Source organism: Cyphomyrmex costatus, unplaced genomic scaffold, assembly GCF_001594065.2.
Source record: "Cyphomyrmex costatus isolate MS0001 unplaced genomic scaffold, Ccosl1.0 scaffold219, whole genome shotgun sequence".
Classification (NCBI taxonomy): Eukaryota; Metazoa; Arthropoda; class Insecta; order Hymenoptera; family Formicidae; genus Cyphomyrmex; species Cyphomyrmex costatus.
Genome location: NW_017276246.1, coordinates 74,437 through 100,834, shown reverse-complemented (window position 1 = coordinate 100,834; position 26,398 = coordinate 74,437). Strand labels below are relative to the sequence as shown.

The 26,398-nt window shown below is 31.6% G+C and overlaps 4 protein-coding genes and 1 long non-coding RNA gene across 8 annotated transcripts; 3 read left to right on the top strand and 2 right to left on the bottom strand.

Moving 5' to 3' along the window:
- Positions 1-882: 882 nt before the first annotated feature.
- Positions 883-4,128, top strand: LOC108773708 (venom acid phosphatase Acph-1). Its single transcript, XM_018539613.1, has 6 exons — positions 883-1,020; positions 1,116-1,226; positions 2,152-2,417; positions 3,179-3,459; positions 3,662-3,864; positions 3,955-4,128. Exons 1-6 carry the CDS (start codon positions 883-885, stop codon positions 4,126-4,128), a joined length of 1,173 nt encoding a protein of 390 aa, XP_018395115.1.
- Positions 4,129-11,135: 7,007 nt separating this feature from the next.
- On the top strand, positions 11,136-14,320 carry LOC108773749 (putative protein-glutamate O-methyltransferase). 4 transcript variants are annotated; one of them, XM_018539667.1, is made up of 7 exons: positions 11,136-11,193; positions 12,501-12,601; positions 12,706-12,811; positions 12,913-13,157; positions 13,226-13,411; positions 13,492-13,894; positions 13,982-14,320. In XM_018539667.1, the coding sequence occupies exons 2-7, from the start codon at positions 12,519-12,521 to the stop codon at positions 14,312-14,314; spliced, it is 1,356 nt and encodes a 451-aa protein (XP_018395169.1). In that variant the 5' UTR covers positions 11,136-11,193; positions 12,501-12,518; the 3' UTR covers positions 14,315-14,320. The 4 variants fall into 4 exon arrangements, with proteins under 4 accessions (XP_018395169.1, XP_018395168.1, XP_018395171.1 ...); XM_018539666.1 differs by lacking the exon at positions 11,136-11,193 and adding an exon at positions 12,092-12,157; XM_018539669.1 differs by lacking the exon at positions 11,136-11,193 and adding an exon at positions 12,147-12,160.
- Positions 14,321-18,810: 4,490 nt separating this feature from the next.
- On the bottom strand, positions 18,811-21,657 carry sau (Golgi phosphoprotein 3 homolog sauron). The gene is made up of 4 exons (XM_018539681.1): positions 21,083-21,657; positions 20,751-20,997; positions 20,509-20,684; positions 18,811-19,133 (listed from the first exon to the last, which is right to left on the bottom strand). The coding sequence occupies exons 1-4, from the start codon at positions 21,536-21,538 to the stop codon at positions 18,885-18,887; spliced, it is 1,128 nt and encodes a 375-aa protein (XP_018395183.1). The 5' UTR covers positions 21,539-21,657; the 3' UTR covers positions 18,811-18,884.
- Positions 21,658-22,429: 772 nt separating this feature from the next.
- Positions 22,430-23,797, top strand: LOC108773756 (uncharacterized). Its single transcript, XR_001940703.1, has 3 exons — positions 22,430-22,628; positions 22,715-23,320; positions 23,733-23,797. It is a non-coding gene; the product is annotated as an uncharacterized LOC108773756 (long non-coding RNA).
- Positions 23,326-24,724, bottom strand: LOC108773755 (dnaJ homolog subfamily C member 17). The gene is made up of 6 exons (XM_018539678.1): positions 24,608-24,724; positions 24,343-24,471; positions 24,078-24,221; positions 23,834-24,004; positions 23,683-23,763; positions 23,326-23,427 (listed from the first exon to the last, which is right to left on the bottom strand). Exons 1-4 carry the CDS (start codon positions 24,656-24,658, stop codon positions 23,918-23,920), a joined length of 411 nt encoding a protein of 136 aa, XP_018395180.1. The 5' UTR covers positions 24,659-24,724; the 3' UTR covers positions 23,326-23,427; positions 23,683-23,763; positions 23,834-23,917.
- Between the last annotated feature and the right edge of the window lie 1,674 nt (positions 24,725-26,398).

The window sequence follows — 26,398 nt, the reverse complement described above, 5'->3', positions numbered from 1 at the left end:
ATTACACACTATAATTTTAATTAAATTTCGCTCGCGTTTTGCAATGCAAAGTATAAAGAAAAACGGTCTAAATCGAGCGGTAATAAGATTTTTTAATTAATAGTTCACAATATTACTAAGAAACATAAAATAAAAATATAAAAAAATATATATAAAAATATAAAAATATCGAACGTTTCGGAACTCACAGGCCCTTCTTCAGCGATTCATAAAGATGTTTCGATGTCAACGAGATTATAATTTTAATTAAAAATTTTGTTATTACAGTAGAGAATAAATCTCTGACGTTATATTGTAGAAATGTTGAGACAAAGAAAAAGACTTTGATTCATTGGCAACTCGTATATAGTTTTAGAAAATTTATACATATATATCGTTTTAAAATATTTATACAAATCTAAAAATATTATTTTCTCTGCAATAAAAAATAAAATATATACATTTTATATAATTGTGTTAAGTATTTGTTTTAAATTCGTGATTTATCTCCTAATCATTATATTATAGATATGAATATTAGTTTATAACGACTATACTCGTATCCTTACTAAGAAGAACTTTTCCGTTTGCAAATAGAAATTTAATTGTTTATAAACAGATGCCTAGAAAAACGTTGAGAACATAAAGTTTAAATATATTAACAGTAAACATTCATGCAAAAAGTGTAGGTGAAAAGAAAGTATATTATTTGCTACATAACGTTTATACTTTCAAAATCCACATCGTCAGTTTGAATAACATCATCATTCAGTGATGTTCTCATTTTTACATTAAGATTATCGAAAGTATAACATAAGTGTGAAGAATTATTTTTATTATAGATATATTTCATCACAAATATATCTCTGGGATTGATTTACACCGCGCAATTCGGTTTAGAAGATGGCAAAATTTTATCTCCTAAGCATCGCATTAATATTTCATTCCTGCTTATTTGCAGCATCAAGGACATTATCCGACATTAGAAAGCGGAATAGTGATGTAGCGGATGATTATTTGACATTACGATTAGTCAGCACGGTATAGTGATATAAAAAATCAGATTTCACAAATATATATGGTATTTTCTTCAATGTACGTAAAACTAAATATGATTAAAATGTGAAATTTTTCAGGTGTTCAGACACGGCGATCGTACAATGGACAGGAAGAATCGCGAATATTATCCAAATGATCCATATAACTTTCGTAATTTCTATCCAGTTGGCGACGGAGAGTTAACTAATGTAAGATCTAATTTACATATTCAACATAGACATATTACGTCGTTTTGTGAATTCTTTTGTTATTAAAATAACTTTATGACGTGACGCATCATGTATCCAGTAAACATTTTATAATATACTAACAGCGTAATTACATTAATATTACACTTTCCTATTCGACAATGTAAATATAATATAATACACATTGTGCGTAATAGTTACATTGTTGAATAGAAAATTATAATATTGACGTTACGCGCGTTACTGTTGGTTAATATTTCTTGAAATATTTGATAAAGTAATTTCAAAAATTATATTCATATATTTAAATTATCTTACTTGCTATGCATTTTTTAAAATTACGACAGATTCTCTATCAATTTGTAGTTAACTTTTTCATAGCGAAGGTGAAAATTACAATTTCATACAACTTTACATTTTTTTTTAATCATATGCTTTTCAATTGAATCTCAAATTAGAATTCCATTTGAAACTCGCGGTCCAATAAAATTTGAAACTGTTTTAGAAACGTTTTGTTATTTATTTGAGTTTAGTTTTGCAAAAATTCATCCTTTTTTAATTACATTTAATTCGAAAATCATAAAAATGTCTTGATAGTAACGCTAAGAAAAAAATGTACTTAAAAAAATCTCTTGTTGAAATATGCGCGAAAAGTGAGACATTTTGTGTACATAAATTAGTATTAATGCATGCATTGCATCTTCTGCTTTTCGTAAAGCTTTTCGTAGTGTAGCAGCGAATATACTGCCGCACAAGTAAGTACGTCTACGGCATAGCGAAAAGATCGACATTTTTCTCATTTCTTCGTTTTTACGAAAGAAAACATTGCTCCTTATTTTTAAGTTTGCGCCACTTTCTTGCAAGAAATATTAATAGCATGGTCGCAGTTTCTTCTTCTTCTTTATCTTTATTAACAACATTTAAGGCTGGCAAGAAAAGAGCGTACGAGTTAGGGCTGTTGTTAAGAGATAAATACGAAAATTTCATCGGGAATTTGTATTATCCACCGAATGTCTACGCACGTAGCACATGGATAAGTAGAACCAAAATGACCCTACAATTAGTCCTTGCGGGGCTTTTTCCGCCTGAAGATATTCAAAAGTGGAACTCGGAGCTTTCTTGGCAACCAGTAGATATGATATACTTTCCAATGAATGAAGATGATTTGCTGTTTTCAATGAAATGTTCTGAGTAAGCAAATCTCTTTTTTTTTTTTTCAATCGATATTAATAATAATACTTATACGTCGTATGATCAATAATAATGTTCGATTATGCTTGCATTCACGAGAATATTTTGGACGAGTCGATTATTTTTGTTCTTTACAAACATACAGCAATTAAATAATTAATACTTGTTTTAAATAATTATAATAATACAATTAATATATTGTATAAAAATATCTTTCTGATGCGTATACTTAAAGTCAATCTTAACGATACTTAAAATTTGATAAAAGATACACTATATTTTGAAAGAAATATGTATTTAATGTAAGTAATAATATAACTTTCGATAAATAAACTATAAATAAATCTCAAATTATTCTAATTATTATGTACCAAAACAAATTACGATAATGTCAAAATGACATTAAAATGAATCGTGACTCTAATCGAAAAATAACTTTACAGTTGAACCATCGTAAAGTTAACCTCTGTTTTTATTTTAACCTCCATAAAAGTCGCATTTTACTCCTTTATTTTAACCTCCTATATACTAATCAAGCACATATGCTAGCGCATTTATTTACTTTTATGGAGATTGGTTGGTCCTGACGAGTTACTTTTATGGAGGTTCGACTGTAATAATAATTTCAAAGCCATTTTGATATCATTTTAATAATTTTTTGTCTGTTTAAATAAATTGTATATATATAATATATATTTCTATTTAAATTATTACTCGATAATAATATTAAAAACTTCTTCTTATGTGTCTGTCTTTAATAGGTACAATAAAGCTTACAAAAATGTACTACAAAATGCAGAAGTGAAAAAGAAAATAAAACAATTTGAAGATTTGATGAAGATAACGTCACAGTATACAGGAAATAATATTACAAGTCTTGTAGACCTTGTTAGTTTGTATAATATTTTATATGCAGAATCATCTATGGGATTAACTTTACCTAAATGGACGCAAGACATATTTCCTAACGGCAAACTTTTAGATGCGGCTCTCTTATTCTTTGAACTACTTAGTTACGATCAATTAAATAATCTCAATGGAGGCATGTTTAAATAAAAAAATATATATGTGATATTATTTATAAGTTATATATTTATTAAGAAATAATCTTAGATTGTTGAAAAGTCTAAAGAAGGAGCTTAATCAGGAAACTAAGACTTCAATTAATTGTAGTATTATACATATATAATATATTAATTAATTTTTTATATATTTCCATACAACATTCATACAATCTTTTGCAGGTGTGTTATTGAATAGATTAATTAATGACATGGACAAAGTGATCAACGGAACTCTAAATCGCAGAATTAATCTCTTCTCCGGACATGACATAAATGTATCTGCATTGCTACTTGCTCTAAATATTTCCAAGCATCATTTTCCACAATATACGAGCTGCGTTATTATAGAATTACACGAAAAAAATAAAAAGTATTTTGTCAAAGTAAGTGTCATTTCTATCTGGTAGTGACAATGGAAGTATTTGTCACTTGACTAACAAATAACCAATGGCTTATGCTTACTTTTCTTACAGGTATTATATTACCTCGGTATTCCACCGAAAATAATAGAAGTTAACATTTCTGGTTGTGAAGTATTTTGTCCATACGACAAATTTATCGAATTAACTAAGAGTACAACTAAGGCATTTGAACAACCGTGTCATCTAGGGAATTTCACTTCAAGTGACGATATGTTTAAAAGTTGACAGTACACGCCTTCGAACAAATCAAAGTTTTTATAAAAGTTACAAAATTAAATAAACCACGCAGTAATCTCTTTTTTTTTTTACGAAATATATATTATTCTCTCAGAAATAGAATTAAAATCAATCGCAGTATCATATTAAATGAAAGATGAGAGACTTCTACTTTCATCAGCTTGACAGCTCAATTTTATTTAAATGAACATAACGAAATAGTGTTAATCAGGAAGGAAATTTTATAATCTCATTTTACAATGTCTTCAAATTTATGGTACATGCAATAGCGTCTTTAACGTAATATAATAAAATCCGGTACACTAGCTGGTTTTATTACATTTCCCTTATTATATCCAGTACCGCCGAAAACTAGATGCCCATACGATCGTAGAAAGTTAAGTTCGTTAAGTATGCTCAGAGCCGTGTCTTATCGAAGACACGGAGCTCAGATCCTCCGCCTACCGTGCCGTAGCATAACAATTACCCTATTATTTCGCACACACCACCGCGGCGATTCGTTGGGCCTATATACCGCACATTTCCGTTCCACGATATACTCTCAACTTCCATTAAGGCTAAATCTTTTCGTCCCGTAAGCAGATATCAACGCTGAAGTTTAATTTGCCCTTCTACGTTATTACCATTTGTGTCAGGCGTCGATGAACTTTATTTTGATTTGATATTTTTAGAAGAGAGACGACGATCTTTTATGAAAAGGACGAAAATTGTTATTAGAATAGGTATATTACTTTTATAATATTTTATAAAAGTATTACTACACAATATGTTATGTGCTTATTAATACAGTTTTATTATATTACCTGTTGTATACAACATAATTATTGTAAATCGAATCTCATAAATAAAAAACACATTGACCTATCTTTTCTTACATTTACAAGTTAAGAAAACTGCTTCGACGAAGAAAAATCGTACCGAGAGTTTAGAAAATTTTTGTAAGAGATATATAGAAACAATGCCAAACAAGAGTTTATCGTATACTGAATTAGTCGCTGTGTTCTTTCAATTTTAAAAATCATTGCCGAAACTTGTCGCTGGAAAAGAATAGGAGGTTTCAGCTATTCTAAAGACAAAGTTCATCCTTCTTTTTCCCTTTTCTTTCGTGCCGGGCCATCCTTTTCTGTTACCCCTTTTTCTCCTGTAATCCCACTCTCGCTCCGTCGGGATAAACTCTTGAAATTTCCGAGAGTTGCCCGGATGAGAAGAACCAGTTCCGCACTCCTAATTCTGCGGAATTAAACTCGCGAAATCGTTCTAATTGCGGATACAGAGCATCGGGGCACTTGCATCGAATGAGTTGCATTGTACTTTTAACGACGTAATACTATGATTGAATTAATCACTGTCCAATTTCCCCAATACAGCAGTTAAATTATTTTTATGCTAAATGTCGCGAATATGATAACCTTAATTTACAACTGATGGAAAATATATTATTTTATCGAATACATTCTGCATAGTACACCAGGATGAAGTACAAATCTTCCTCAATAAATTCTACTTAATTGTGTGTCGAATTCCAGTGAACTTTTCAATTCTTTATAATTAAAATCTTGAATTCAAAACTGTTTCAAGTATGAAATTATTAGCCAGTTTATAAAAAATTAATCTTTCTTAATTACGGTATTATATGAGTTTGCGTTTCTGGATACAGGAAATGTAAGAAATGGTGTTAAATAGAGCGTTCCTTAACAAGTTCCTAGACGAACGCGTGACGTGACACAACGGCCGAGAAAATGGAAAATTTGCCGAAAAGACTGCCGTACGGAAGTTAGTTTGAAAACGCACAATTTAATTGAACATTCGTAATAATTTGTCTGCACTAGAGGGTGCTAACTGAAACTCCGCGGTTTGCGTTCGCGTGCGATTCGTCGGCAGCAAGGAATTAGCACGAGCTGTCGAGTAGACAATACGGAATTAATTATAATTAACTGCCATTCACAAAAGTTTCCACGAACAATTTTGTGGTCGCACCATGCCGGTTATAATGAACTCTCTCCTGGCAGCTCCTATCATTTACATACTCTTACATTCAAACTGGGTTTTCGTTTGGCTGCTGCGCTGGTTCGCGACAACCCCAAGAGAAACTTCTTTAAATTATGCCCTTTGGAATATACCTTCGGCATGACGTAGAATATAACGTCCGTTGAAAACTTTCCACCGGTACGAAGAAATATCTTTACAATGTCTAAAAGTGCATATGACTGATTCTTACCGTCAAGCAGAGATTACACATTTCGAGAGGAAAGCCTAGCTCTCTTTATAAAGGAAAATTATATAAAATATAATTAAAAAGATTTTCATTTATGTTTGCTTTCTTTTCTTCTTGAGAAAAGATAGCAAACGTGAATCAAAATTTTTGTAATTATGTTTTATATAATTTATGTTATATATAATAAAAATTATAATTGTGTGAATTTTATTATTTTTATTAAAGTTATATTTATTATATTTCCTGTCATATCAAGTAATTTATGTACGTTCGTACATATACAACATTTTTAAATAAATAGATTAATCTTTAACTCAATTTTTTAAATAATTATATAATAAAAAATTTATATATAAATCTTTTTATTAATTGTTTTATATATTATTTATATAAGTATGTTACCATCTACGTGTAATAACAATAAACGACGATTCGGAATAGCTTAGAATTAGCTTAATAATGAAAAATAGCTCTATTAAAATTGTTTAAGTTTTTTTTTACATCAATTTACACGTAACTAAAACTTTTTACAACTCGATATCCTCGCATGCGTATCGTCGTTCTCGCGTTCCAGGTTTTCTTCATTTCAAGGAGTAGCACTGGCCATATGGCCCTCGTATTTATAACTTTATCCTACATGTAATAATCGTTTCTGTATCGCTCTACCGTTTAATCAATTTCGCGCAGAAAGTCGTAAGATCATGACGATGATGTATCAGTTGTCATTAAAAGAACAAGAAACATTATATTCTAAAATAAAAATTACAAAACACGTGAAGAATATCAGAAAAATATGATTCTTTTTACTCTTACTGAAACATCGGTTTTAATTAAAAAATTAGAAGAACCCAACACACACCTCGAAGAAGCGTCCCTAGATCCTAAAGGATGTTCCCAGGACGTCCCTCGGATAAAATGTACTATGTGGAAACAGTATGCAGTTAAATTAAATTAAATTAGTTAATATCTTAGTTTGTAAATCTAAATAATGATGATTCGCAAACTACAGTATGAGCTTGAAGGTACATCGAAAGAAGGAGATACTTAGTCTTTCTCGCTATTGCGACGTAATCCGGATTTTGCCGACCAAATTGTGGAGGAAAAAAAGCCAGCGATTATCTCGCTCGTATAGACGTGTATGTGCACGTGCATAATATTAGAGAATGTAAGTGTGGCACCAAGCTGACGTTCGGTAGTGCATTATCAGTTCGCCTCGCGCTCATAGGAAACCGCAATTTCCACAAATTACACGGATGAAAACTGACTCTTGCGACTGTACACCATCGGCTACAGCGCGGTGGAATTCATGGGTCGCGGGTTATGCCGCATTCGGTGGTATGTAGTAATTAGCAACATTGCTCCCAGATCTCCCGTGGATGGGGAGGATCGAGCTGAGGGCCGAGCGAGGGGCTGGACGAACGGGGGGGCCGGCAGATTCGCCGGCACAGATTTCATTTCGAAGGAATAGAACGCAGTGGCGGCGATATTATCTTGCTCCTGTGACGTTTAACAATCGGTCATACCGCGGTTCTCACAGTACCGCCGGAAATCGAAACAAAAACACAACGCCGTCACATTCTTAGTCTAGTGGCATCTTCGCGTATGATGTCACGAATTTTTGATAAAACTCGCGTAAAAATTGTCGCAATCTTAACTTTTCGATTCGAAGAAGTGTGCAATCGCAATTGTAAGATTTCATTCGCGTTCTTTAAAATTGCCAAAAATTTTCGCTCTTAAAACGAGATAAATATATAATTGGATATTAAAAAGAGAGAGAGAGAGAGAGAGAGCGAAAATACTGAATGCAAAAAGTGCAAGTAACACGACAAAAAAGTTTCGTAGAGCGCTATGAACCTCAGAATTTAAACAGCTATAACTTTATTAAAAATAAACAAAATTTAAATTTATAAAAGGTTTTTGAAACTTGAAATCTCGATTTTCGAAAGATTATTATGTCTTTTAAATTTCTGTGAGTTTGATAATTTTTACATAATAGGAAACTACAAGTTGGAAATGGAAAAATTTTCAACTTCCTAATGTCAAAGTTTAAAGTTTTCCTACAAAATCGTTTTTTTTTAAATGTTCCTAAAATTTTTTAATGAATTGCGTAAATTAAGTGAAAGGAGCATTTTTATTATTTATTTATAGCGCCATTAAAAATCATCGTGCCGTATAATTCAAAGAACAAATCTTTAAAGCTGACACTTTGCTATATTAAATGATATCATTGCTAAATTTAAATATAGACACGGCACGAAAAAATAGCGCTATGAATTTTTGTTCCGACTGAATATTATAGCGTAAAATGCGAACAAAAAAACTTATTCGGATCTGATAGGATAGAACGGTCGAAAGAGGATTCATTTTTTTATCTCGTAACTCTTTCTCTGACACATCGCATAAGATGCTTAAATGAATATCCTCGAAAAGCTTTTTTCTGTATATTTTTTCCATTTTTGAGATATTGATTTTTAAATCAAACATATCATTCATATGACATAATTTTTTATCAGCTCAAAATTTCATCAGCTCAATAACATCAAATTTTCATAACTCTTGTAATCTTCTCTCGCACAAAAAAAGAAGTAAAATATGAACTTTTAAAGCCCTAGTATAATAGTTTTTGGGAAGTAAATTATATTTGCCTCTTTAAGAATTTTTCATAAATCAGATATCATTAAAACGTATAATAATTTTTAAATAACAAAAACTCCTGTACAATTCAAATATAAACTTGGAAAGGAAAGGGCACTAGGAGTTAAGCGCAGATAACTTATTTATTATAATAATTATGCTATATTAGTATGATTATTATAATAAATAAGTTTTGCTTGATATATATCAGCGTAAAGTTTATTTGCGTAAAGTTATCTGCGCTTAACTCCTAGTACTCTTTTCTTTCTAAGTTTATATCAGATATTATTGTTTTATGATTTATACGTATGAAGAACATGGCGTAGTCTTAGACAAAAGAATTAATTAAAATATTTTAATAATCTGATTACTTATATCAATAACTGATGATACTGCATTAGTAATTGATGAAATATCATCAGTTATTCTATAGTTAAACAATTAATTTATTGAAGAATTAATCAGTTCTTCTTCTTTTTATATAACATAGACATTTTTTGTGGTTCATACTACGTAATTATTTGAATAGTTCCACAAAGTTATTTTTAGAACTGTATATATTTAAATATTTAAATACGTATTTCAGAAAAATCATATGTTTTTTTCCATGTATAAAGCATTCATACAATTTAGCGAATTTATAAGAATTGGGTGTTCCAGACACTCCATGCAAGTAATAAAGGATTAAGATGCGAAGATTGTAATATCGAAGCATGGCTGTATGAAAACCGGCATCTTAACTGAATTCTCTGTGATTCCCACGAGAGAAAAGCCGAAATAAGACGCACCGAGTTTTACTTGTGCGAACATCTTTCCCGCCAAGTTTATTAAAACGCCGTGCAGCTGTAGCTGAATTATCGCCCGAGTTTCCTGTTTCGGCTCCCCCGCGGCAAAAAGCGCGCGGCGCGCAGCGGGAACGAAACAATTTGACCGCCTTATTCGAATTTACTTTTCTCCCGCGCAGCATCCCGCCCTCCCGTATCAGCGCCGTAACTTTCGCCAGGCGGGGGGGGGGGGGGGGGGGGGCAGGCAGTCGCGCCATTACCCCCGAAGCTAATGTACCCTCACAACGATCATTATGTAAATTCAAGTGTGATAGAGCGTCCCGCCGGGCTATAACGCGAGCGAAACTTTTTCACGGAAGCTAATCAATTCATTTATCGTGTACCCGATGTCCGCTGTTCGTTGGGATGGTACAAATATCAAGATTGCCCTTCGGAGACCAAATTCCCGGAGGAAAAGAATTCGCGAGGGAGTCACGTGCGCAGATTGTTTACCTACAATTTTTCCACAAATCCTCGCAGACGATAGAAATGCGATCGCGAACAGCTCGATTTCCAGTGTCCTTAAATTTGCATCTTTAATCCTCCAAAACTGACGCCAGAATCTCTAACACAGTTGCCGATCCTGGGTCTCTCTATACATGAGATCCACTTAATTTACGTTAATTGAAAAGCACTAATTAATTTCAAGGAAACGTTATAACATATAGCTTGTTATAAAAAAGAATAAGTATGAAGTGTATTTTAATAAGAATATGAAATTGTTTAAAATTTTTGACAAAAAGATTTCTCATATAATACAGATCACATTGCAGCAACATTGCAACGTTCTAGTAATATTGTAGTAATATTGCAAACGTTGCAGCAACGTGATTGCAGGCTTTTGTACTGTATGGGTTTATAATTTTGGATGCGTTCAAGATCTAGCGTTAGCTTCAGAAAAATTTTAGACTCTATTTTACCAACGTTAAAATACATATAATTTTAATCTGAGTTAAATTCTGAAAGTTCTAAAAATTATACGAATTAGAAAAGAAAAAGTAAAAATTGCGGATATAGATAAAAGAATTAGATAAAAAGTAAATTGGACAAAGATATTAAAATCAAGAATTTTAAGAAAAGAGTAAATTAAACTAAGATTAAAATTAATTTTACATTGGTGTGTTCTAATTGTAAGAATTCTAGGAATTGGAAAAAGATAAATATATACGTATAATAAATTGTTGAAATTAATTGCGTTTCAAGTTTGTAAGTTTGTTACACATAGTGTATATAGTTTAAATTGATCAGACATGCGCGAACAGCGAATTGTGATATTCGGAATTTCTTTTGTTCTGATCGTCCCATAGGCCTCCGGTGAGCTTCACACGCGTGATTAGATCCACGATTATAATTTACAGATAAGTTGCGCTGCACTCAAAGGTTTGTCAATGATTGATTAATTGATTACATTATATAAGATACGCACATTGTTATTTATAAATGATTAACTTAAATTATATTATTGTGTCCATATATGACAGTTTGCTTTGTTTCTGTATTAATTAAATATACAGTTTAAATGTTTTGATTACATGATATTAATTATATTAATTTAAAGCATTAACACTGCGCGAATACAGTGAAGAATTAAATACACTGTTTTCAGATTTAACAACTTTCAACATAAATAAATCGAGATTAAAATAAATCTTACCTCGGTGGAACCGATTAAGGAACAGAAAAGCTGGTCTAAGAAATAGAAAAAAAAAAAAAAAAAAAATAGAGAAAAGTATGAACGCTCTCATAGTTACGTCCATATAGAATTAAACTCACCGCGGGTGGCAATTTCCCCACACCGGAAACGCACGATGTCGGCAGGCCGGAATCTCGTTATTCATCCGCATCCGCGCGAGTTTGCGGAACGTCCGTCGGTCGGACAAAAGTGTGACAGCGGGAGCGCGCGCTCAATTCGGTGGAGGAGAGAGAGCGCGCGCGGAGTTTTGCTGGAAACTTTCGGCGTTGATGAAATTTCTTTGAGCGAAAACTTCGCCGCGGGGGCGGCGGCGCGACGACGGCGAAGAAACCGCCGCAAAACCGCGCGCAGTTAACCGCAGACGAAATAAAGGAGGGCGGCGGAAAACAAACGGCCGATTATCTGCCTCGTCCCCGCGCGTTCACGCGCTTTCCGACGACTCTCGATCGCATTCGGATTCAGGGGAAGGATCGATTTTTCTCGTGCGAGGAATCGATTGTCTCGCGCGACTGCGCGTGCGCGTCACATCGTGCAATATCACGGCCCGACGACAACACACGCAGCTTACTCCCGCATAGTATTTGTGTTTACGTTCATGAATAGTCCTCCGCAGTCTTCCGAGAACGTCTGGTGGGAACAGAACGCGATAAGGTGGTAAACAGTGATGTTTTGCCGCGATAAGTTACAAGAGCGAAAGTTCGACATTGCCGCGACTATTTATTTATTTATTTTTTGTTTATAAATATTGTGTTCGCGTAACCTTGTTCTCCTCGAGATATACGCACGCACACTTCTATATATATATTTTTTTTAATTCTACATAAATAGCAAAACATAGAAGGAACGACTCATGCCGTATGTTCATTTCGTTTTTAAACACGATATATGTGCGATGCCTAAGAGATTCTGCTTCTCTATTTTCATCATGATTTTAAGTGCTGCTAGTGTTGTTACTACTTTATTTTGTTATCTCTATGGTTTGTTGTCTGTTCAGGCTGAATCAGGGTATACAATGGCTCAAAACGATCCCAGAATCCCAAATTTACAAGACACATTTACTCCTTTCGGTACACCATTATCTGGAGTGTATAAGCGGTAATTGCTGAATTGCTTAACTCCGTTTTGCTCGTTAACTTGTTATCAATTCGCTGACCTTTGATACAAAGATATAAAAATGTTATCTTTTATTCATGTTATAGGAGTTATGCTCATGTGACAATCAAGGACAGATTGCCGGTAATATTAACGAAAATTATTGATACCCTCTGCCAGAATAAGAACAAAATTATAGATACATACAGTGAGGTAATCATATAAGCAAAATATTTATAAATATATATGTGACGTAGCAATCAGTTTGCCGTTATATATGTATATGTCTTGAAATACATGTTACTGAATTATAGAATGCTGAAAAAGATATTAAAGAAATCATAGGATTTATAAGTCAACTGAAAACTGAGATGCTTACTAACAAAGCCTTGAAGCCACTGCGTTTAAATACCAAAGTAATTAATGATGCCGAGGAATGGAATAAATATCTAGAATATAGAACAAGTGTAGAAGATGGAGTACCTACATGGTTCAATACAGACTGGTTATATTGTGAATGCCACATGTATCGTGTATTAGCTCAAGAAATTAGTTTATTGTAAGTTTTGTGTTGTACAAAATATAACATAAATTCGTATAGAATAAGCTAAAATTTTGTGATACTAGGAACACCATGTATAATTACGATCCATTTGAATACCAAAAGCAAACTGATTTTATTAATTCCATTGAGTCTGTGGATTTAATGATTACTTTGTATATAAAAGATATACTGTGTAATAAGGAATATAATAAGGAAAACTCAAAGAATGATTTTCTGAAATTTTTGAAATTGAGTTTATGGGGTAACAGGTTGTACTATTTCTATCTAAGTCTGATATGCCTGTCTTTTATGCTGCATTATCAATAAACAATGATTTCTATATTTACAGACATGATCTATCTGCAACTGCAGGAGCCCCTTCTAGTCAGACTGGTAATCCACTTGTAATAGTGGAGTCTTTAAACGAAAATATAGTAGTAAATGATTGGGAGGTTGTGTGGGATATTGTGAACAAAAGTATGAAAGAAAACGATAACATTCATATAGTACTTGATAACGCAGGATATGAACTCTTCACTGATCTATGTTTAGCAGCTTTTTTGGTTACTATTGCACCCACGACTAAGATAACGTTTCACGTAAAATTATATCCATGGTACGTGAGTGACACAACTGTTCATGATTTTCTCTGGATGTTAGATTACATGAATAGACTAAACGATCATCCAAATATACAATTATTGGGTAAGACATTCAAGAATCTAATGGATCAGGAAATTTGGTCTATTAAGGTACATTTAAGTTGTATTCTCTGAAACTGTTTTATCGTATAAAATTATGTATAAAAATATAATTAAAACTTTATATTATACACACAGGAAGAACCTTATTGGACAGGACCATATGATTTTAGACAAATGAAAGAAAGAGGGAAAAATGTGTATGCTCAATTGTCCGACGCAAAATTAGTAATATTTAAAGGTGATCTGAATTATAGAAAGCTTCTGGGTGATATAAATTTTGAGTACAATACAAACTTTTCAATTGCATTGGGAAATTTTCAACCTACGAATATTTTGAGCTTGCGCACTATGAAATCCGATATTTGTGTTGGATTATCAAATGATATGGCTGAATTCTTTGAAAAGCATAAAGATAAATTGATAACCGGAGAATATGCCATCATTCAAGCAGCTTTGTTCAGCATTTAAATTACTAGACCATTCTGTAAAAAAATAAAAATTAAATCTTTAAATTATAATAATTGTTGAATATCTTTAAATTATTGATAATTGTAACTATATACGTTTATCTCTGTACAAATATAAAGTTATATAGCACATTTGTACATATACAGATATGCACGAAAATACATCTATATTCAAATAATATTCATTAAAAAAATCTTTGTATTTTTCTTGTAAAAGAAATACCATATCTCCAGATTGAGCTTGTGAACTCAAAAAATCTTTATATTTCTTATAATACATTTATATTTATTCTATGCCATATATTGTATATTAATTATTTGATCTGTTATAGTCTATACATACTTCTATATATATATACATAAATAAAATCTATATCTAATTACAAATATTTTATAGTATTTTACACTGTAAATTTTCATCTACATTTGGTAAACTACTTTGATATATACAGTTATTTCGTGTAAAATCAATTTTCTTATTATAAATTCAGCCATTAATACAAATGTTGTTGCTGATTTGTAACTAATTTATGCAGTGTAATGATAAAAACACGATAAGAATAATCTCTTAATAATTACTTATAAATTGTCAGTACATAGTAAATTATCTTTTTATTATTAATTTTTTGAAAAATTTGTATAATAAAAGTGCTAAGGAATTGTGGTGTTAAAATTTCTTGTTGTTTCGTCCTCATTATACAATTAAATACGTTCTTACATGAATGTTTAAAGTTATAATTATTTTCTGTTGTTGATTGCCTATCCTGAAGTTATGACATGCCCTTACACATACAATGCTTATAATTTAAAATGCTGCTCACAATCCTATTTCATATTAATTGTTATCAAACTACGACCAAATACTTTTTTTTTACTTTTTGAACATATTACATATATAAGTCGAAATAGAAATTTAATAAAAAGTAATAAATGTTGATAAATTCTTGTTTATTGAATTTTTTAATCGACGGTATATTACATACGTATGTGCACATAAAATTATAAAGCAAGTCTGTAAGGATATAATACTATATTTATATCTACAAAATATTCAAAAATATAAAATTAAATTTTTTATATTTTGATTTAAATAATTTGACATATTAATTGGACGCGATATATACTTTAAGTATAATAAATTTATCACAATAAACTGTAAATAAATTTTAAATTCTAAAATATAATTTCAACAAATACGACCTGATTTAATTTCCATACTTCCATTATTCTTAAAATTTAATTTCCATACTTCCATTATTCTTAAAATAAATAAAAGACCAATCTTTCAAATTGGTGTGTTAAAATATTTTTGCAGAACTCGTTAAAATTTTTCATTCTTAAGTTTTATAACATATTCTGATTAACATATTCAAATATAAAGATATGTTCTTCATTGTAAAACTTCAACCGTGAATAATGCGATATACATATATATATAGTTGTAGATAATAGATTTCAAAAGAGATGTCGAATCTCGCACATAGCATCAGTTGCAAATGTTTATTTATCATTATTGTGATATAAAATATTTACTTCGTAATTAAGTAAAACTTATTTCACTGTATTCGACTTTTCATATCAAAGCACGAAAGAGATAGATATTTTACCAAGTGGCAATAAAGCTCTCCCATCAATGGATTTTAAGATTAAATGTAATAAAAATCTACGTGTATATTAGAGTATTCTCACAAAACTTTGAATAAGATTGCTTTAATTAGATACTTGTAAATATATTCATTATACTGTAAATACTACTATAACATAGTAAGTATAATCACTACAATAAAAATGAAGTAATAATTAATATAATACATATTAATAAATAATTTAAATGCACTAGAATTTAATTATTGTCGTCACAAATAAACTAGATTTATATGCTAACATATGCTTGTCCCGCAAGCACTTTTAGATGAAACAGTATTTTATTAACATAACATTAGACAATTTTTAATATTGAGAAATAAAAATTTATGAAGAACGTGTACATATGTGTGTATAATATTTCTGCGTACGAGTATTACTTTTATATGTAAGCATAAATGATACAAAATAGTCATTAGTATAGATTATACTTATTAGACTCAAATAAATGTAAAAATTGAATTTAATAATTAAAATTTTATCTTAGATAAAATATTATCATACGTAAAATAGTGATTATAAAGTCTAATTAATATCTCACTATATCACTTAATATCTCACTATATTACGAAATTCATTATATCTCTCTATTCATGTTCAATTCAATAAAATGCGCTCTACAAAATTTATTTGGAAAGTAAGTGCTGATCATAACTAAAAATATTTTAAAAAATATTAACTGAAAATTAATTTTAAGCAATTACTATTTATATTCCCCTACTTCATTTTCAATAAAGAGAGAGAATTAGAACATAAATTAAAAAAAAATAAAACTTAAAAAAAATTTTTTAATATTATAAAATGCATTCTTTGTTCTTATGACTAGCATTTACTTCCAAATATTGTGTGTTTAATATCTATACATTTTTTATATGCATGCTATATAATATATCAGTAATTAAGAAAGCATATGAATAAACAAAAATATTTGACTTTATATTACAATAATTTTTTGACTTCTGCAAGTAGTTTGATACATTTTATACTATTCTTACACATATATCCTATATACGTCCTAAACTTTTTCACATCCCGCTTATGGGCAGATAGAACGGATTAAACTGAATCAAAGAGTCTTCACCATTTTGCAATTTTTTTTAGTTACCCAATAAGCAAAATGTCTAAATAAAACCTGTGCATAATACAATTTTAAAATATGTTTAAGAATAATTAATTCTTTAATTAATATCTTAAAGATATTTCGTAAAGATCTCTGAAAGGTATCTCAAAATTGTCTTATGTGTCTATTCTACTTGTTTGACAATCTTTAGAAAATATTCTCGTTAACTATTGACAAATTGCAAAATGGTAAAGATTTTTCAACTCAGTTTAGTTCACTCTAATTGTCCACAAACGGTGTGTCAAAACATTTGAGACATCCTGTATATGCTCTGTCCAGTGTAGAATCTAATAATGTTCAGTAGCAGATTATTAAAATTTATTAATAAACTCTAAAAAATTACTTTCACAATTATTTACAAAAATATGTTTAGAAACAACGGTAGAATAATTCAAATAATTTGTAAAAAATATGCTTGGTATTATACATCATGTTTATTCTTATGAATATTAAAAAATGCTCCAGATACATTCTTTTAAATAAATCAAAATAAATTTATAAATATAAAAATAATTTTATTAAAAAAATAAAGGAGATTAGCCTCATGCTTTCCTGGTCTAATTAATTATTTCACAAAGGAATTAACAAATTTCAACTACTAAAAGATAATTTTGTTATTATATTTAATAATCTCAGAACAAGCAGCTTGTAATATTATACATGGACTAATGTACATGTTCAACTATTAAATTACAATAAAATTATCATTTATCTGAAAAGTTTCGATAACAGAAAATTTCCATGACCAATAATAAATTTGTCATCATTCTATTTCAAAACTGAGCACTTTACTGCCACATAGTAATACTATCAATACAATTTGTTTATATATACCAGAAGACATTGCAACATTATAATGATCTGTATAAGAAACATTTACATAGAGTAGTTGTGCAGAGAATTTCTTACAGAATTTATGATAATTAAACAATTATCAGAAATGTGGCACTTTACATAATGTCGTACGAGATTAGCCACGAGATTAGTGTAAAATCATATTTATTAATATTATCTACATAATGAATGAAATAATTAATGATATTAAAAATATATCTAAAATTCTTTTCTGGAGAAAGATTTTAAATGCATGTTTAGATTGATTAAACTTAAAATATTTAAAGGAACGCGCTTTGATCTAAACGACTCGCGGATATAACGCGAAATTCTATATAAGATAAAGAAAGAGGCACATGTATATACTAGATATTAAAAGTTAGAATTTAAAGGAATATATGTACATACTTGTATATTTCACAAAATTATGGCTAAAAACATATAATCCAGATTTCTTCAATATCAACACGCCCAATATCCATTTTGAGGCACCCCGCATAGTGTCTTGCGTCTTATATTATGTCTATAAACCAATACATTCATAAACACAATGAACGAGCAAGAAATATTGAAGTTGAACGCAATGTAATCGTTCCTTCCCAAATGAAATATTACTATCCAGCACAAAGCATTCACGCTTCTTATTATTTTATGATATTTAAATACGAATATTCATTGTATTCAGTTATCAAATATGTATTAAAATTAAATAATAATAACGAAAAATGAAAATGATTAATTTAAAAAATTTTCTATTTGGTTGAATACGAATTTGGTCTGAATCATATGTATATAACAAGAATTGTATCTATTTCACATAATTGTCGACATAATTGGCAACTAAACGATATGCAAAATCATTAAGTTCATTATTCACATTAGTATAAGAATAATAGTATTGTATAATACATAATAATAGAATTTAATAGTAGAAAACTATTCCGCGTCCACGAAATTTAAGAGTTAGTAACTGTTACTTGGTGAATGCAGCAAATACAGCCCAAAGTACTGGGTTCGCGTTACGTTTAGTAGATTCCGCCTCAAAATCAAGATCTAACAATGTCCGTACTCTTCGCATCGCTACTTCATAATCGTCATCTGACAATGGCGCAAATGCATTCTCTAATACGTCAGCTGCGTGAGCTAAAATAACTAATGCCAATGTTCGTTTATCCATGCGAGCGGCATCATTTACCCAACGACCTAATACAGCTTCTTGGATCTGAAAGACAAAAAGTAACATATGCCATTGTTCTATTCATAGATTATGTAATAAACTCAATTTAGCATCGGTATTCTTTTATGCAAAATGTAGAACGTATTTTTGTCCTTGCCCATTATCTATTTTCATTTTTATACATTTATACTTAGATGTCCCTTTTTATTCTTTACTTTTTATTCTAGGAACAATGTATATATAATAGCTTTTAATATAATTAATAAGAAATGTAGAAATATCTAACGTTACAAATTTAATTTGAAAATTAAATTTTCAATTAACAACATGAATTTATAAAACATATAATTTATTATTTAGATACCTCCTTTGTATATATTAATTTTTCTGTTATGTATAAATTAAATTGGTAATAAGCATACTACAAAGATAATATAAAATCATATATATGTACATATGTATATACACATACATACATACATACATACATACATATATATATATATATATATATATATATATATAATATCATACACATATACATGTATTTAATTAGGGAACTGTTATCTTTCCATACTTATATGTGTATATACATGCCTGCTAATCAATGTAGAATATTAAGCATATGTAAAGATAAGATATTACTTCCGTAGAGGATGACAACATTATAACATTAAGCACAGAAAGTGCTTAATGTTATAAATGTCCAAATATTGAGAAGTTTTCTATTGAATTTGCATGAGAGAATAGGTCGTAAGTTAGGAAACCTTTTTCCTGATTAAACACTACTTACTTCTGAAAGAATTTAATAATAATATTTATGATGTGTGTGTGATAAGTCAGTTATTACACTATGTAGCAACAGTCACAGTAAATACATAAATATTATCAGTGTGACATATATTAATATATTATATTTCAAGGTGGAAGACTCATACAAGTATAGACATAAAAATAATGTAAATTGTTTGTGCGTGTAAATTCTTATATTGCATATCTATATCGCGTCTATACTTGTATGAATCTTCTCCACTTTGAAATATAATTAATAATTCCCTAATTTATTCTATAAGCATGTCAATGAGTGTGCAAAAAGTACTCCTACAGAGGAAATATTAAAGAATAAACATTAATTAAGAATTTATTAACAAAGAACAAAATTGTCCGTATATTTTTGAAAATTATTTTGCATAATAAGTACAGCCAAGAAATTTAACTTTGAAGATCAAAAATAAACAAAGCTCTTTTGTCTATATGAGAACAGAATGGATTCATTGCATAAAGTTGCTAATCAATATTTATTTTCTTTAAATAAGGCTTTTATAAAAATTTTCCCTCTAAAAACACTTTTTGTACTCACTGTATATATATATCGATAACTAAAAAGTAGTATTATAGAAGAATACAAAGATAAATTTACCTTTTTTACGAGACGACTCTTAGCAAGGTTGTCAGTAAGAGGATGAGTTGTCATATCAAACAGTAAGAAATTTTGTTTCTCTGTAGTTAAAACACCCTTTTCAACAAGATTTTTTGCTAGCCGTTCTCTGACATTTTTCAATTGATACCTTAATTTTAAAGGATTCCATGTTTCTCCTGCAACCATGCGAGACAATTTAGGACCGACATCTTACACATAAGTATAATAATAAAGGAACTAACCACTGAGATATTCTATCCAACTCTGGACAGTTTCAGGTGGATCTGTATCCTTTAAGTGTTTCAAAGCTTCGTCCAACAGTACATCTCCCGTAGGCGCATCACTTTTCAAAAGGAGCTTCCTAGCTAACAAACTCTTCTTACGCATACCAGCTTTTTCCAATTCTACCCTACCCCGAAAGGCGAGCTCCGCTAAGATACATCCCCTTAATCCGGAGCTTATGCAATCGTTCCAAAAGGACGTGTATCCCTATGAGAAAGAGGACAAAGGGTCAAACGTCAATCAGTCCAGGAGTTCGCAAAAGAGAAGGAGATTTCTTAGGACATAAATGAACCTCTTTATCCTTGAGACCCAGCAGCAGGACTTCCTCCATGAGAGTGAGACGCGTCTCCTTGTCCGAATCATCGTCGGTGGTGGGATTGCAGTTGAGATCCTTTGGCCCCAAGATCGCGTCTGAGTTTTGTCCAGACTGTTTGTCGTTGTTCCCAACGAGGTCCATGTTCGAACCATCCTGGCCGCTGCCACCGCCGGCGCCGCTGCCACCGCTGTTCGCCACGCGTCGTCGCTGCACCAGCCCGTCACCGCGATTCATCGTGCGGGGCAGACGAGACCACGATGAGACGGCACCGCTTGGAAGTACGTCCGCGTGTTCCGGGGAGGATACACCACCGCGTGCAACCACGACCGTATCCGTCACAGACGGTGTCGTTATTAGAGGGAACCGGCACGAGCGTCTATCGTACGGTAAACACTGTGCCGTTGACGTTTGCTCCAAAGCGACATGTCTCATCCAAGATGGCCAGACCCCACCAGTTTGATGACCTCCTCGCGCGATTACCCCGCGGTGAACCGAGCGCGGCAGAAGACGCGCGCGGCACGGTGCGACGCGATGCAACGGCTGACGTAACGAACGGGCGAAGGTGGAATACGTATGGGATCTTGCGGTATACCTCCGCACTCGATTCAGGCTCGCGTCTTCTCGTCGTTCGCGTTTAACGTGCACACAGATTCACCGCGAAAACCAACGCGTCTGCGGGAGAGATATCGGGATACGATGCACGTAAAAAATCGCGAGACTAATCCGGGACATCGAGAAATCGTACGTGAATACAGGGCGAGAATCACTCATGCCACGCAGAGAGTGAGGAACGGGAAGAAGGGACGAATGAATGTCTATTCTCTCGCACCAGCGACAACAGTCACGTCAATCACCGAGCGCAGCAGTGTCGCCGCAGTTTAGAAAATGCACAAGTCTCTTCCGTACCGACCGAACGACGCGAATCTACTTACCCTATGAGATTGTTCGTATTATCTGTACTTTTTACACTCTCTGCGTGTCTCTCTCTTCTTTCTTTTTAATGCCCCTAATATATGAATTTGTTCGCGTTGCTTGTATTTTTTGCACTCAATGTCTTCGCTTTCTTTATCCTGCGATGCTCAAATAGATGTGTATCTTGTTTCAAAAATGCAAGAATTTTTGAGGATTTTTTTCGCTGAGAGCAACGCAAACGAAACTCAAACTACTTTTTGCATTGCGCAGATGATTGCTGGCTTTTGTGCGCAGCACATGATTGCGCTAGGGAATAACTCGAGATGACCAATCGGTCTTCCGCTTTTCCGGAAACGATAGACAATAGGCACTCTTGTGCAAAAGAGGAACAGGCGCTTCCGGTATTTTGTATACGTTATGTCAACTGGAAAATTAAAAAGTTTGGCTCGTATTTAAGACGCGCTTATAATAAAGTTAGCGCGCGATAATATTTGTAATACAAATAGGAATATTTTAATTATTTATCTTTTATAAGTCTTAAGACTTGGAGGCACGTGAGGAGGCTTATAAAAGATCGCTTGATCCTAAATCTGAGGAGGAACGGACAAAGGTATACCAGTTTAATTTTGTTGAAAATTACTTTGAGATACTTTTTGATTGTTAATTCAGATATATAACATATATAATTATATTCAGGCTGAAGTAAAACGATTGCAAGAGTGGTATTATAAGCAAATAGAAGAAGAGATGATGTTTACACGAGAACTTTTTTTGGAAAAGCTTAAGAGCTCATCAGATGATTCAACATCTAATGTGGGAGACTTTCGAATCAAAATTAGATGGAAGGTACAAAATGGTGATTTGATAAATGGTGAATATAATTATGATAATTTACATCAGTGCTTAAATTTAGTTGCACATTTGGGGCCGATTTCGTTGTTGACGCCTACTTGTCCCCCCTTGCCGCGTATCCCATAGCAACAAATCTCCCGATGCTCTTATAAACAACGCGCGTACCGGCTTACCTTAAGAGCGTCTGTACTTACGATGGGATCAGTATCGTGAGGCTGGTATGAAATTACATTATCCATCTATTGTTATACGCTAATCTAAAATATTGTATATCGACATATGTAACAGGCGTGTTGCTGCATCGTGGGCAACCCTTAGAAAAGTTTATGAATTAATGTTATGGCAATTGCGAGGACGACGGCAAAGGCAGACAAATGCCGGTACATTATGGTTCTAAAGAATTGAATTTTGTGACTATTTCATCTCCATTAACAACGCAACTTCCACAAGGTATTAACACTGCTTGCAGCACTAGTTGAACGTTTCTGTGTATCCCATAATCCACGTAATTTTAATGGATTTTCGGCTAAACCGATTTCTGCTATAAGCGCTGTTTCCTAAAACAAAACATTTTATTAAAGAATTTTGTTGTATAAATTCGGATTGTGTATATACAGTCTTATTGGCTGTATTTAGTAGAAGCAACTTTACAATAATTTAAAGATTCTTTGATATAATTGATTTTTGTCCTTAGTTTCTTACTGAATTTAAACATATAAATCGATTATATTAAAGACTCTTACAGCAATTGTAAAACTGCTTTTTCTGCTACACACAGCCATTGTTCCTTTATCAGTATCTTACGAACTTACTGCTGCAATTTTATCTTCAAATTCAATCATGGCACTGCCTTTTTTTGTAGATGATATAACAAGAACCGCTGCATCCCCATACTGCAGAACAATAATTAAAAAAATATTTAACACATAAAACTAAAAAAATGGAATTAAAACATGATATTACCTTGGAAAACATTTTATGTAAATTATCATAATTATATCCACCATTTGTCAAATCACCATTTTGTACCTTCCATCTAATTTTGATTCAAAAGTCTCTCACATTAGATGTTGATGTAAACATCATCTCTTTGATTTGGTTATGATACCACTCTTCCAATTTTTTCACTTCAGCCTGAAAATAATTATTATGTTATATATTTGAATTAACAATCAAAAAGTATCTCAAAGTAATTAAACTGGTATACCTTTGTTCGCTTCCCCAGCGATCTTTTATAAAGATCTTCCTCACGTGTCTTCAAGTCTTCCTTTAATTTCTTCCTCTTGGCATCAAACTGTCTAACTCGCTCTTTTGCCTGCTTTCTGGCAGCAATGGCTTGATCATACGCTACCTTGTTTCACAACATATTTTTAACAAATTAGATCATCTATGAGACTTTCTAGAAGTCTAAGAAAACAGATGTTTGATGATAAAAATGTTAATAAATTTTGAGAAGATGTTGATACACTTACTCTGGCGTTTGTGTCTGTCAATATTTCCAATACTCTCGAGAGTTCTTGAAATAATTCTGCGGCTCTTGGATTGTCAGGGTTTTTGTCAGGATGGCATGTCAAAGCTTTCTTGCGATATGCCTTCTTGATCTGAAAATACGAACAACATCGAGTGTTTTCTTTCTCAATACTTTCCTATTATAAAATATTTTATCTCATTACAAAAAGCGTAAACATATTTGTAAAGTAAATCCAAATCCTTGAGAAACAAATTAAAAGTACAAACCTCTGGTACAGAAGCTGTTGGCTCCACACCAAGCAATCCATATAAATCCATTAAGGTAATTATACAGAATCACTCGAGCAGCTTAAAATTCGATCAAATTAGGCTTATTCGACGCGTTTTTGCATGAAACGAAAGAATCTGGCAGAAATAAGCATCGCTCTGCCCTACGAACCGAGATATTTAATGTTAAAGTTGACGACTATTCAGGTTAGGAAATCTGTCTTCCCGACTACATGTAGTGCTACGAGTTTTCCTTCTTCATGCTCTCTGACCTCTGTCCATTCTATATTAGGCGGCAATATGCATCCGCCATATTGGCTCCTGGCAGTTGGCGCATTTTTCAAAATCGTCGATCTTAAATACACGATTCTGCCAATTCAATGATAAATCTAGAGGTATAAGATTATGGTAAATGTTAAGAAGATTCCGGCCGCCTCAAGTTTTGATAAACATTCATGAATGTTTCAGAAAAGTTTTTATGAAGATATGTCAGGAAAGTAGCATTCTTTTAGAAACATATTCTAAAATGTATATATATATATATACCCTCAAATTTTGATAAAAATATACTCAATCAATGCGTTTTCGCGTAAAACTAAAGATTTGGCAACAACAAAAAACGTCGCTATGCCTTATGAATCAAAATATTAATCGTTAAAGTCAATATGGCTATTCAAGTTAGGAAATCTGTCACAGCAATGGTTCACTGCTATAAGAACACAAATCTTTTGCAACGAATACTATGTTAAAACAGTAAGTTTATGTTTTAAAAACAATGAATCACTGCTGTGACAGATTTCCTAATTTAAATAGTTGTCGACTTTAATGATTATTATCTCAGTTCACAGGACAGACGACGCTTCTTTTTCTTCTTTTCAAATCTTTATTTTTATGCGAAAACGCATCGATTGAATGCATTCAAAAAACGCACCGAATAAGTTTAATTTGATCGATTTTTAAGCTGCTCGAGTGATTCTGTATAATTACCATTAATTGTATCTGTTATATATTTAATCTTTTATAATATTTATCTATGAGTAATTTATTTGCTAATATTGCTAACGATATTTAATATAAAAAACATATAGTTTTGTATAAAAAGTTTTAAATAATAAATGTATAACGAGATTTTTAATTAAAGTTCCGCTTTTTTTTATTTGACAAATAAATGAAAAAGAATAAAGATTTTTTTAACTAAAGCTTCTTAATTGAAAATTCAATTAATGATTATCAGGGATAAAATGTATTTCAATTGATACAACTACTGATTGTTTACTAGCATTTTATTTTGATCAGACTATATGTTAAAGAGGTTTGAATTATATAAAGTAAGTGTAAAAGTAATTATAAAATCAATTTTATTAATCAGAAAAATACAACTTGTAAACTAAATTACAGTTATAGCTAAAGGAAAAGAACGAAGTTAATTAAGTTACAGTTATTGAAAAAGGTAATTCTAACTGTAATTTATTCGTTACGCGAGTGACGAATTATTTCTTAATCTCTTAAACGTTAAACAGATATCGATTTTTCCGCAGGTAACTGATACGTTATAACAAACTTGAGAATATTTTATTACACAATAGCGCACAATAGATCCGATAAATGAGCAATAATATATCACGATTCAGTTTCCGATCAAGAAGAAGCGGATTCTTCAAATCTAACCGAGATTCTTCATATTTCATTATTTTGTCTTTCCTGCCTTATTTTACGTAATACAGTGCTCTGTTTTATTATCTCTTATAATTATCATCGAATATGCATTTACATGAAAACCATCTGCGAATA

Coding starts and splice junctions, on each gene's coding strand:
- LOC108773708 (XM_018539613.1), top strand. CDS start 883: ATGGCAAAATTTTATCTCCTAAGCATCGCATTAATATTTCATTCCTGC. Junction 1,021..1,115: donor CATTACGATTAGTCAGCACG/GTATAGTGATAT, acceptor GAAATTTTTCAG/GTGTTCAGACACGGCGATCG. Junction 3,865..3,954: donor ATAAAAAGTATTTTGTCAAA/GTAAGTGTCATT, acceptor CTTTTCTTACAG/GTATTATATTACCTCGGTAT.
- LOC108773749 (XM_018539667.1), top strand. CDS start 12,519: ATGGCTCAAAACGATCCCAGAATCCCAAATTTACAAGACACATTTACT. Junction 12,602..12,705: donor TTATCTGGAGTGTATAAGCG/GTAATTGCTGAA, acceptor TTCATGTTATAG/GAGTTATGCTCATGTGACAA. Junction 12,812..12,912: donor TTATAGATACATACAGTGAG/GTAATCATATAA, acceptor ACTGAATTATAG/AATGCTGAAAAAGATATTAA.
- sau (XM_018539681.1), bottom strand. CDS start 21,538: ATGAGACATGTCGCTTTGGAGCAAACGTCAACGGCACAGTGTTTACCG. Junction 20,685..20,750: donor TTGGATAGAATATCTCAGTG/GTTAGTTCCTTT, acceptor GCATGGTTGCAG/GAGAAACATGGAATCCTTTA. Junction 19,134..20,508: donor AGAGTCGTCTCGTAAAAAAG/GTAAATTTATCT, acceptor TTTGTCTTTCAG/ATCCAAGAAGCTGTATTAGG.
- LOC108773755 (XM_018539678.1), bottom strand. CDS start 24,658: ATGGATTTATATGGATTGCTTGGTGTGGAGCCAACAGCTTCTGTACCA. Junction 24,222..24,342: donor TGACAGACACAAACGCCAGA/GTAAGTGTATCA, acceptor TTGTGAAACAAG/GTAGCGTATGATCAAGCCAT. Junction 24,005..24,077: donor CGCTGGGGAAGCGAACAAAG/GTATACCAGTTT, acceptor AATTATTTTCAG/GCTGAAGTGAAAAAATTGGA.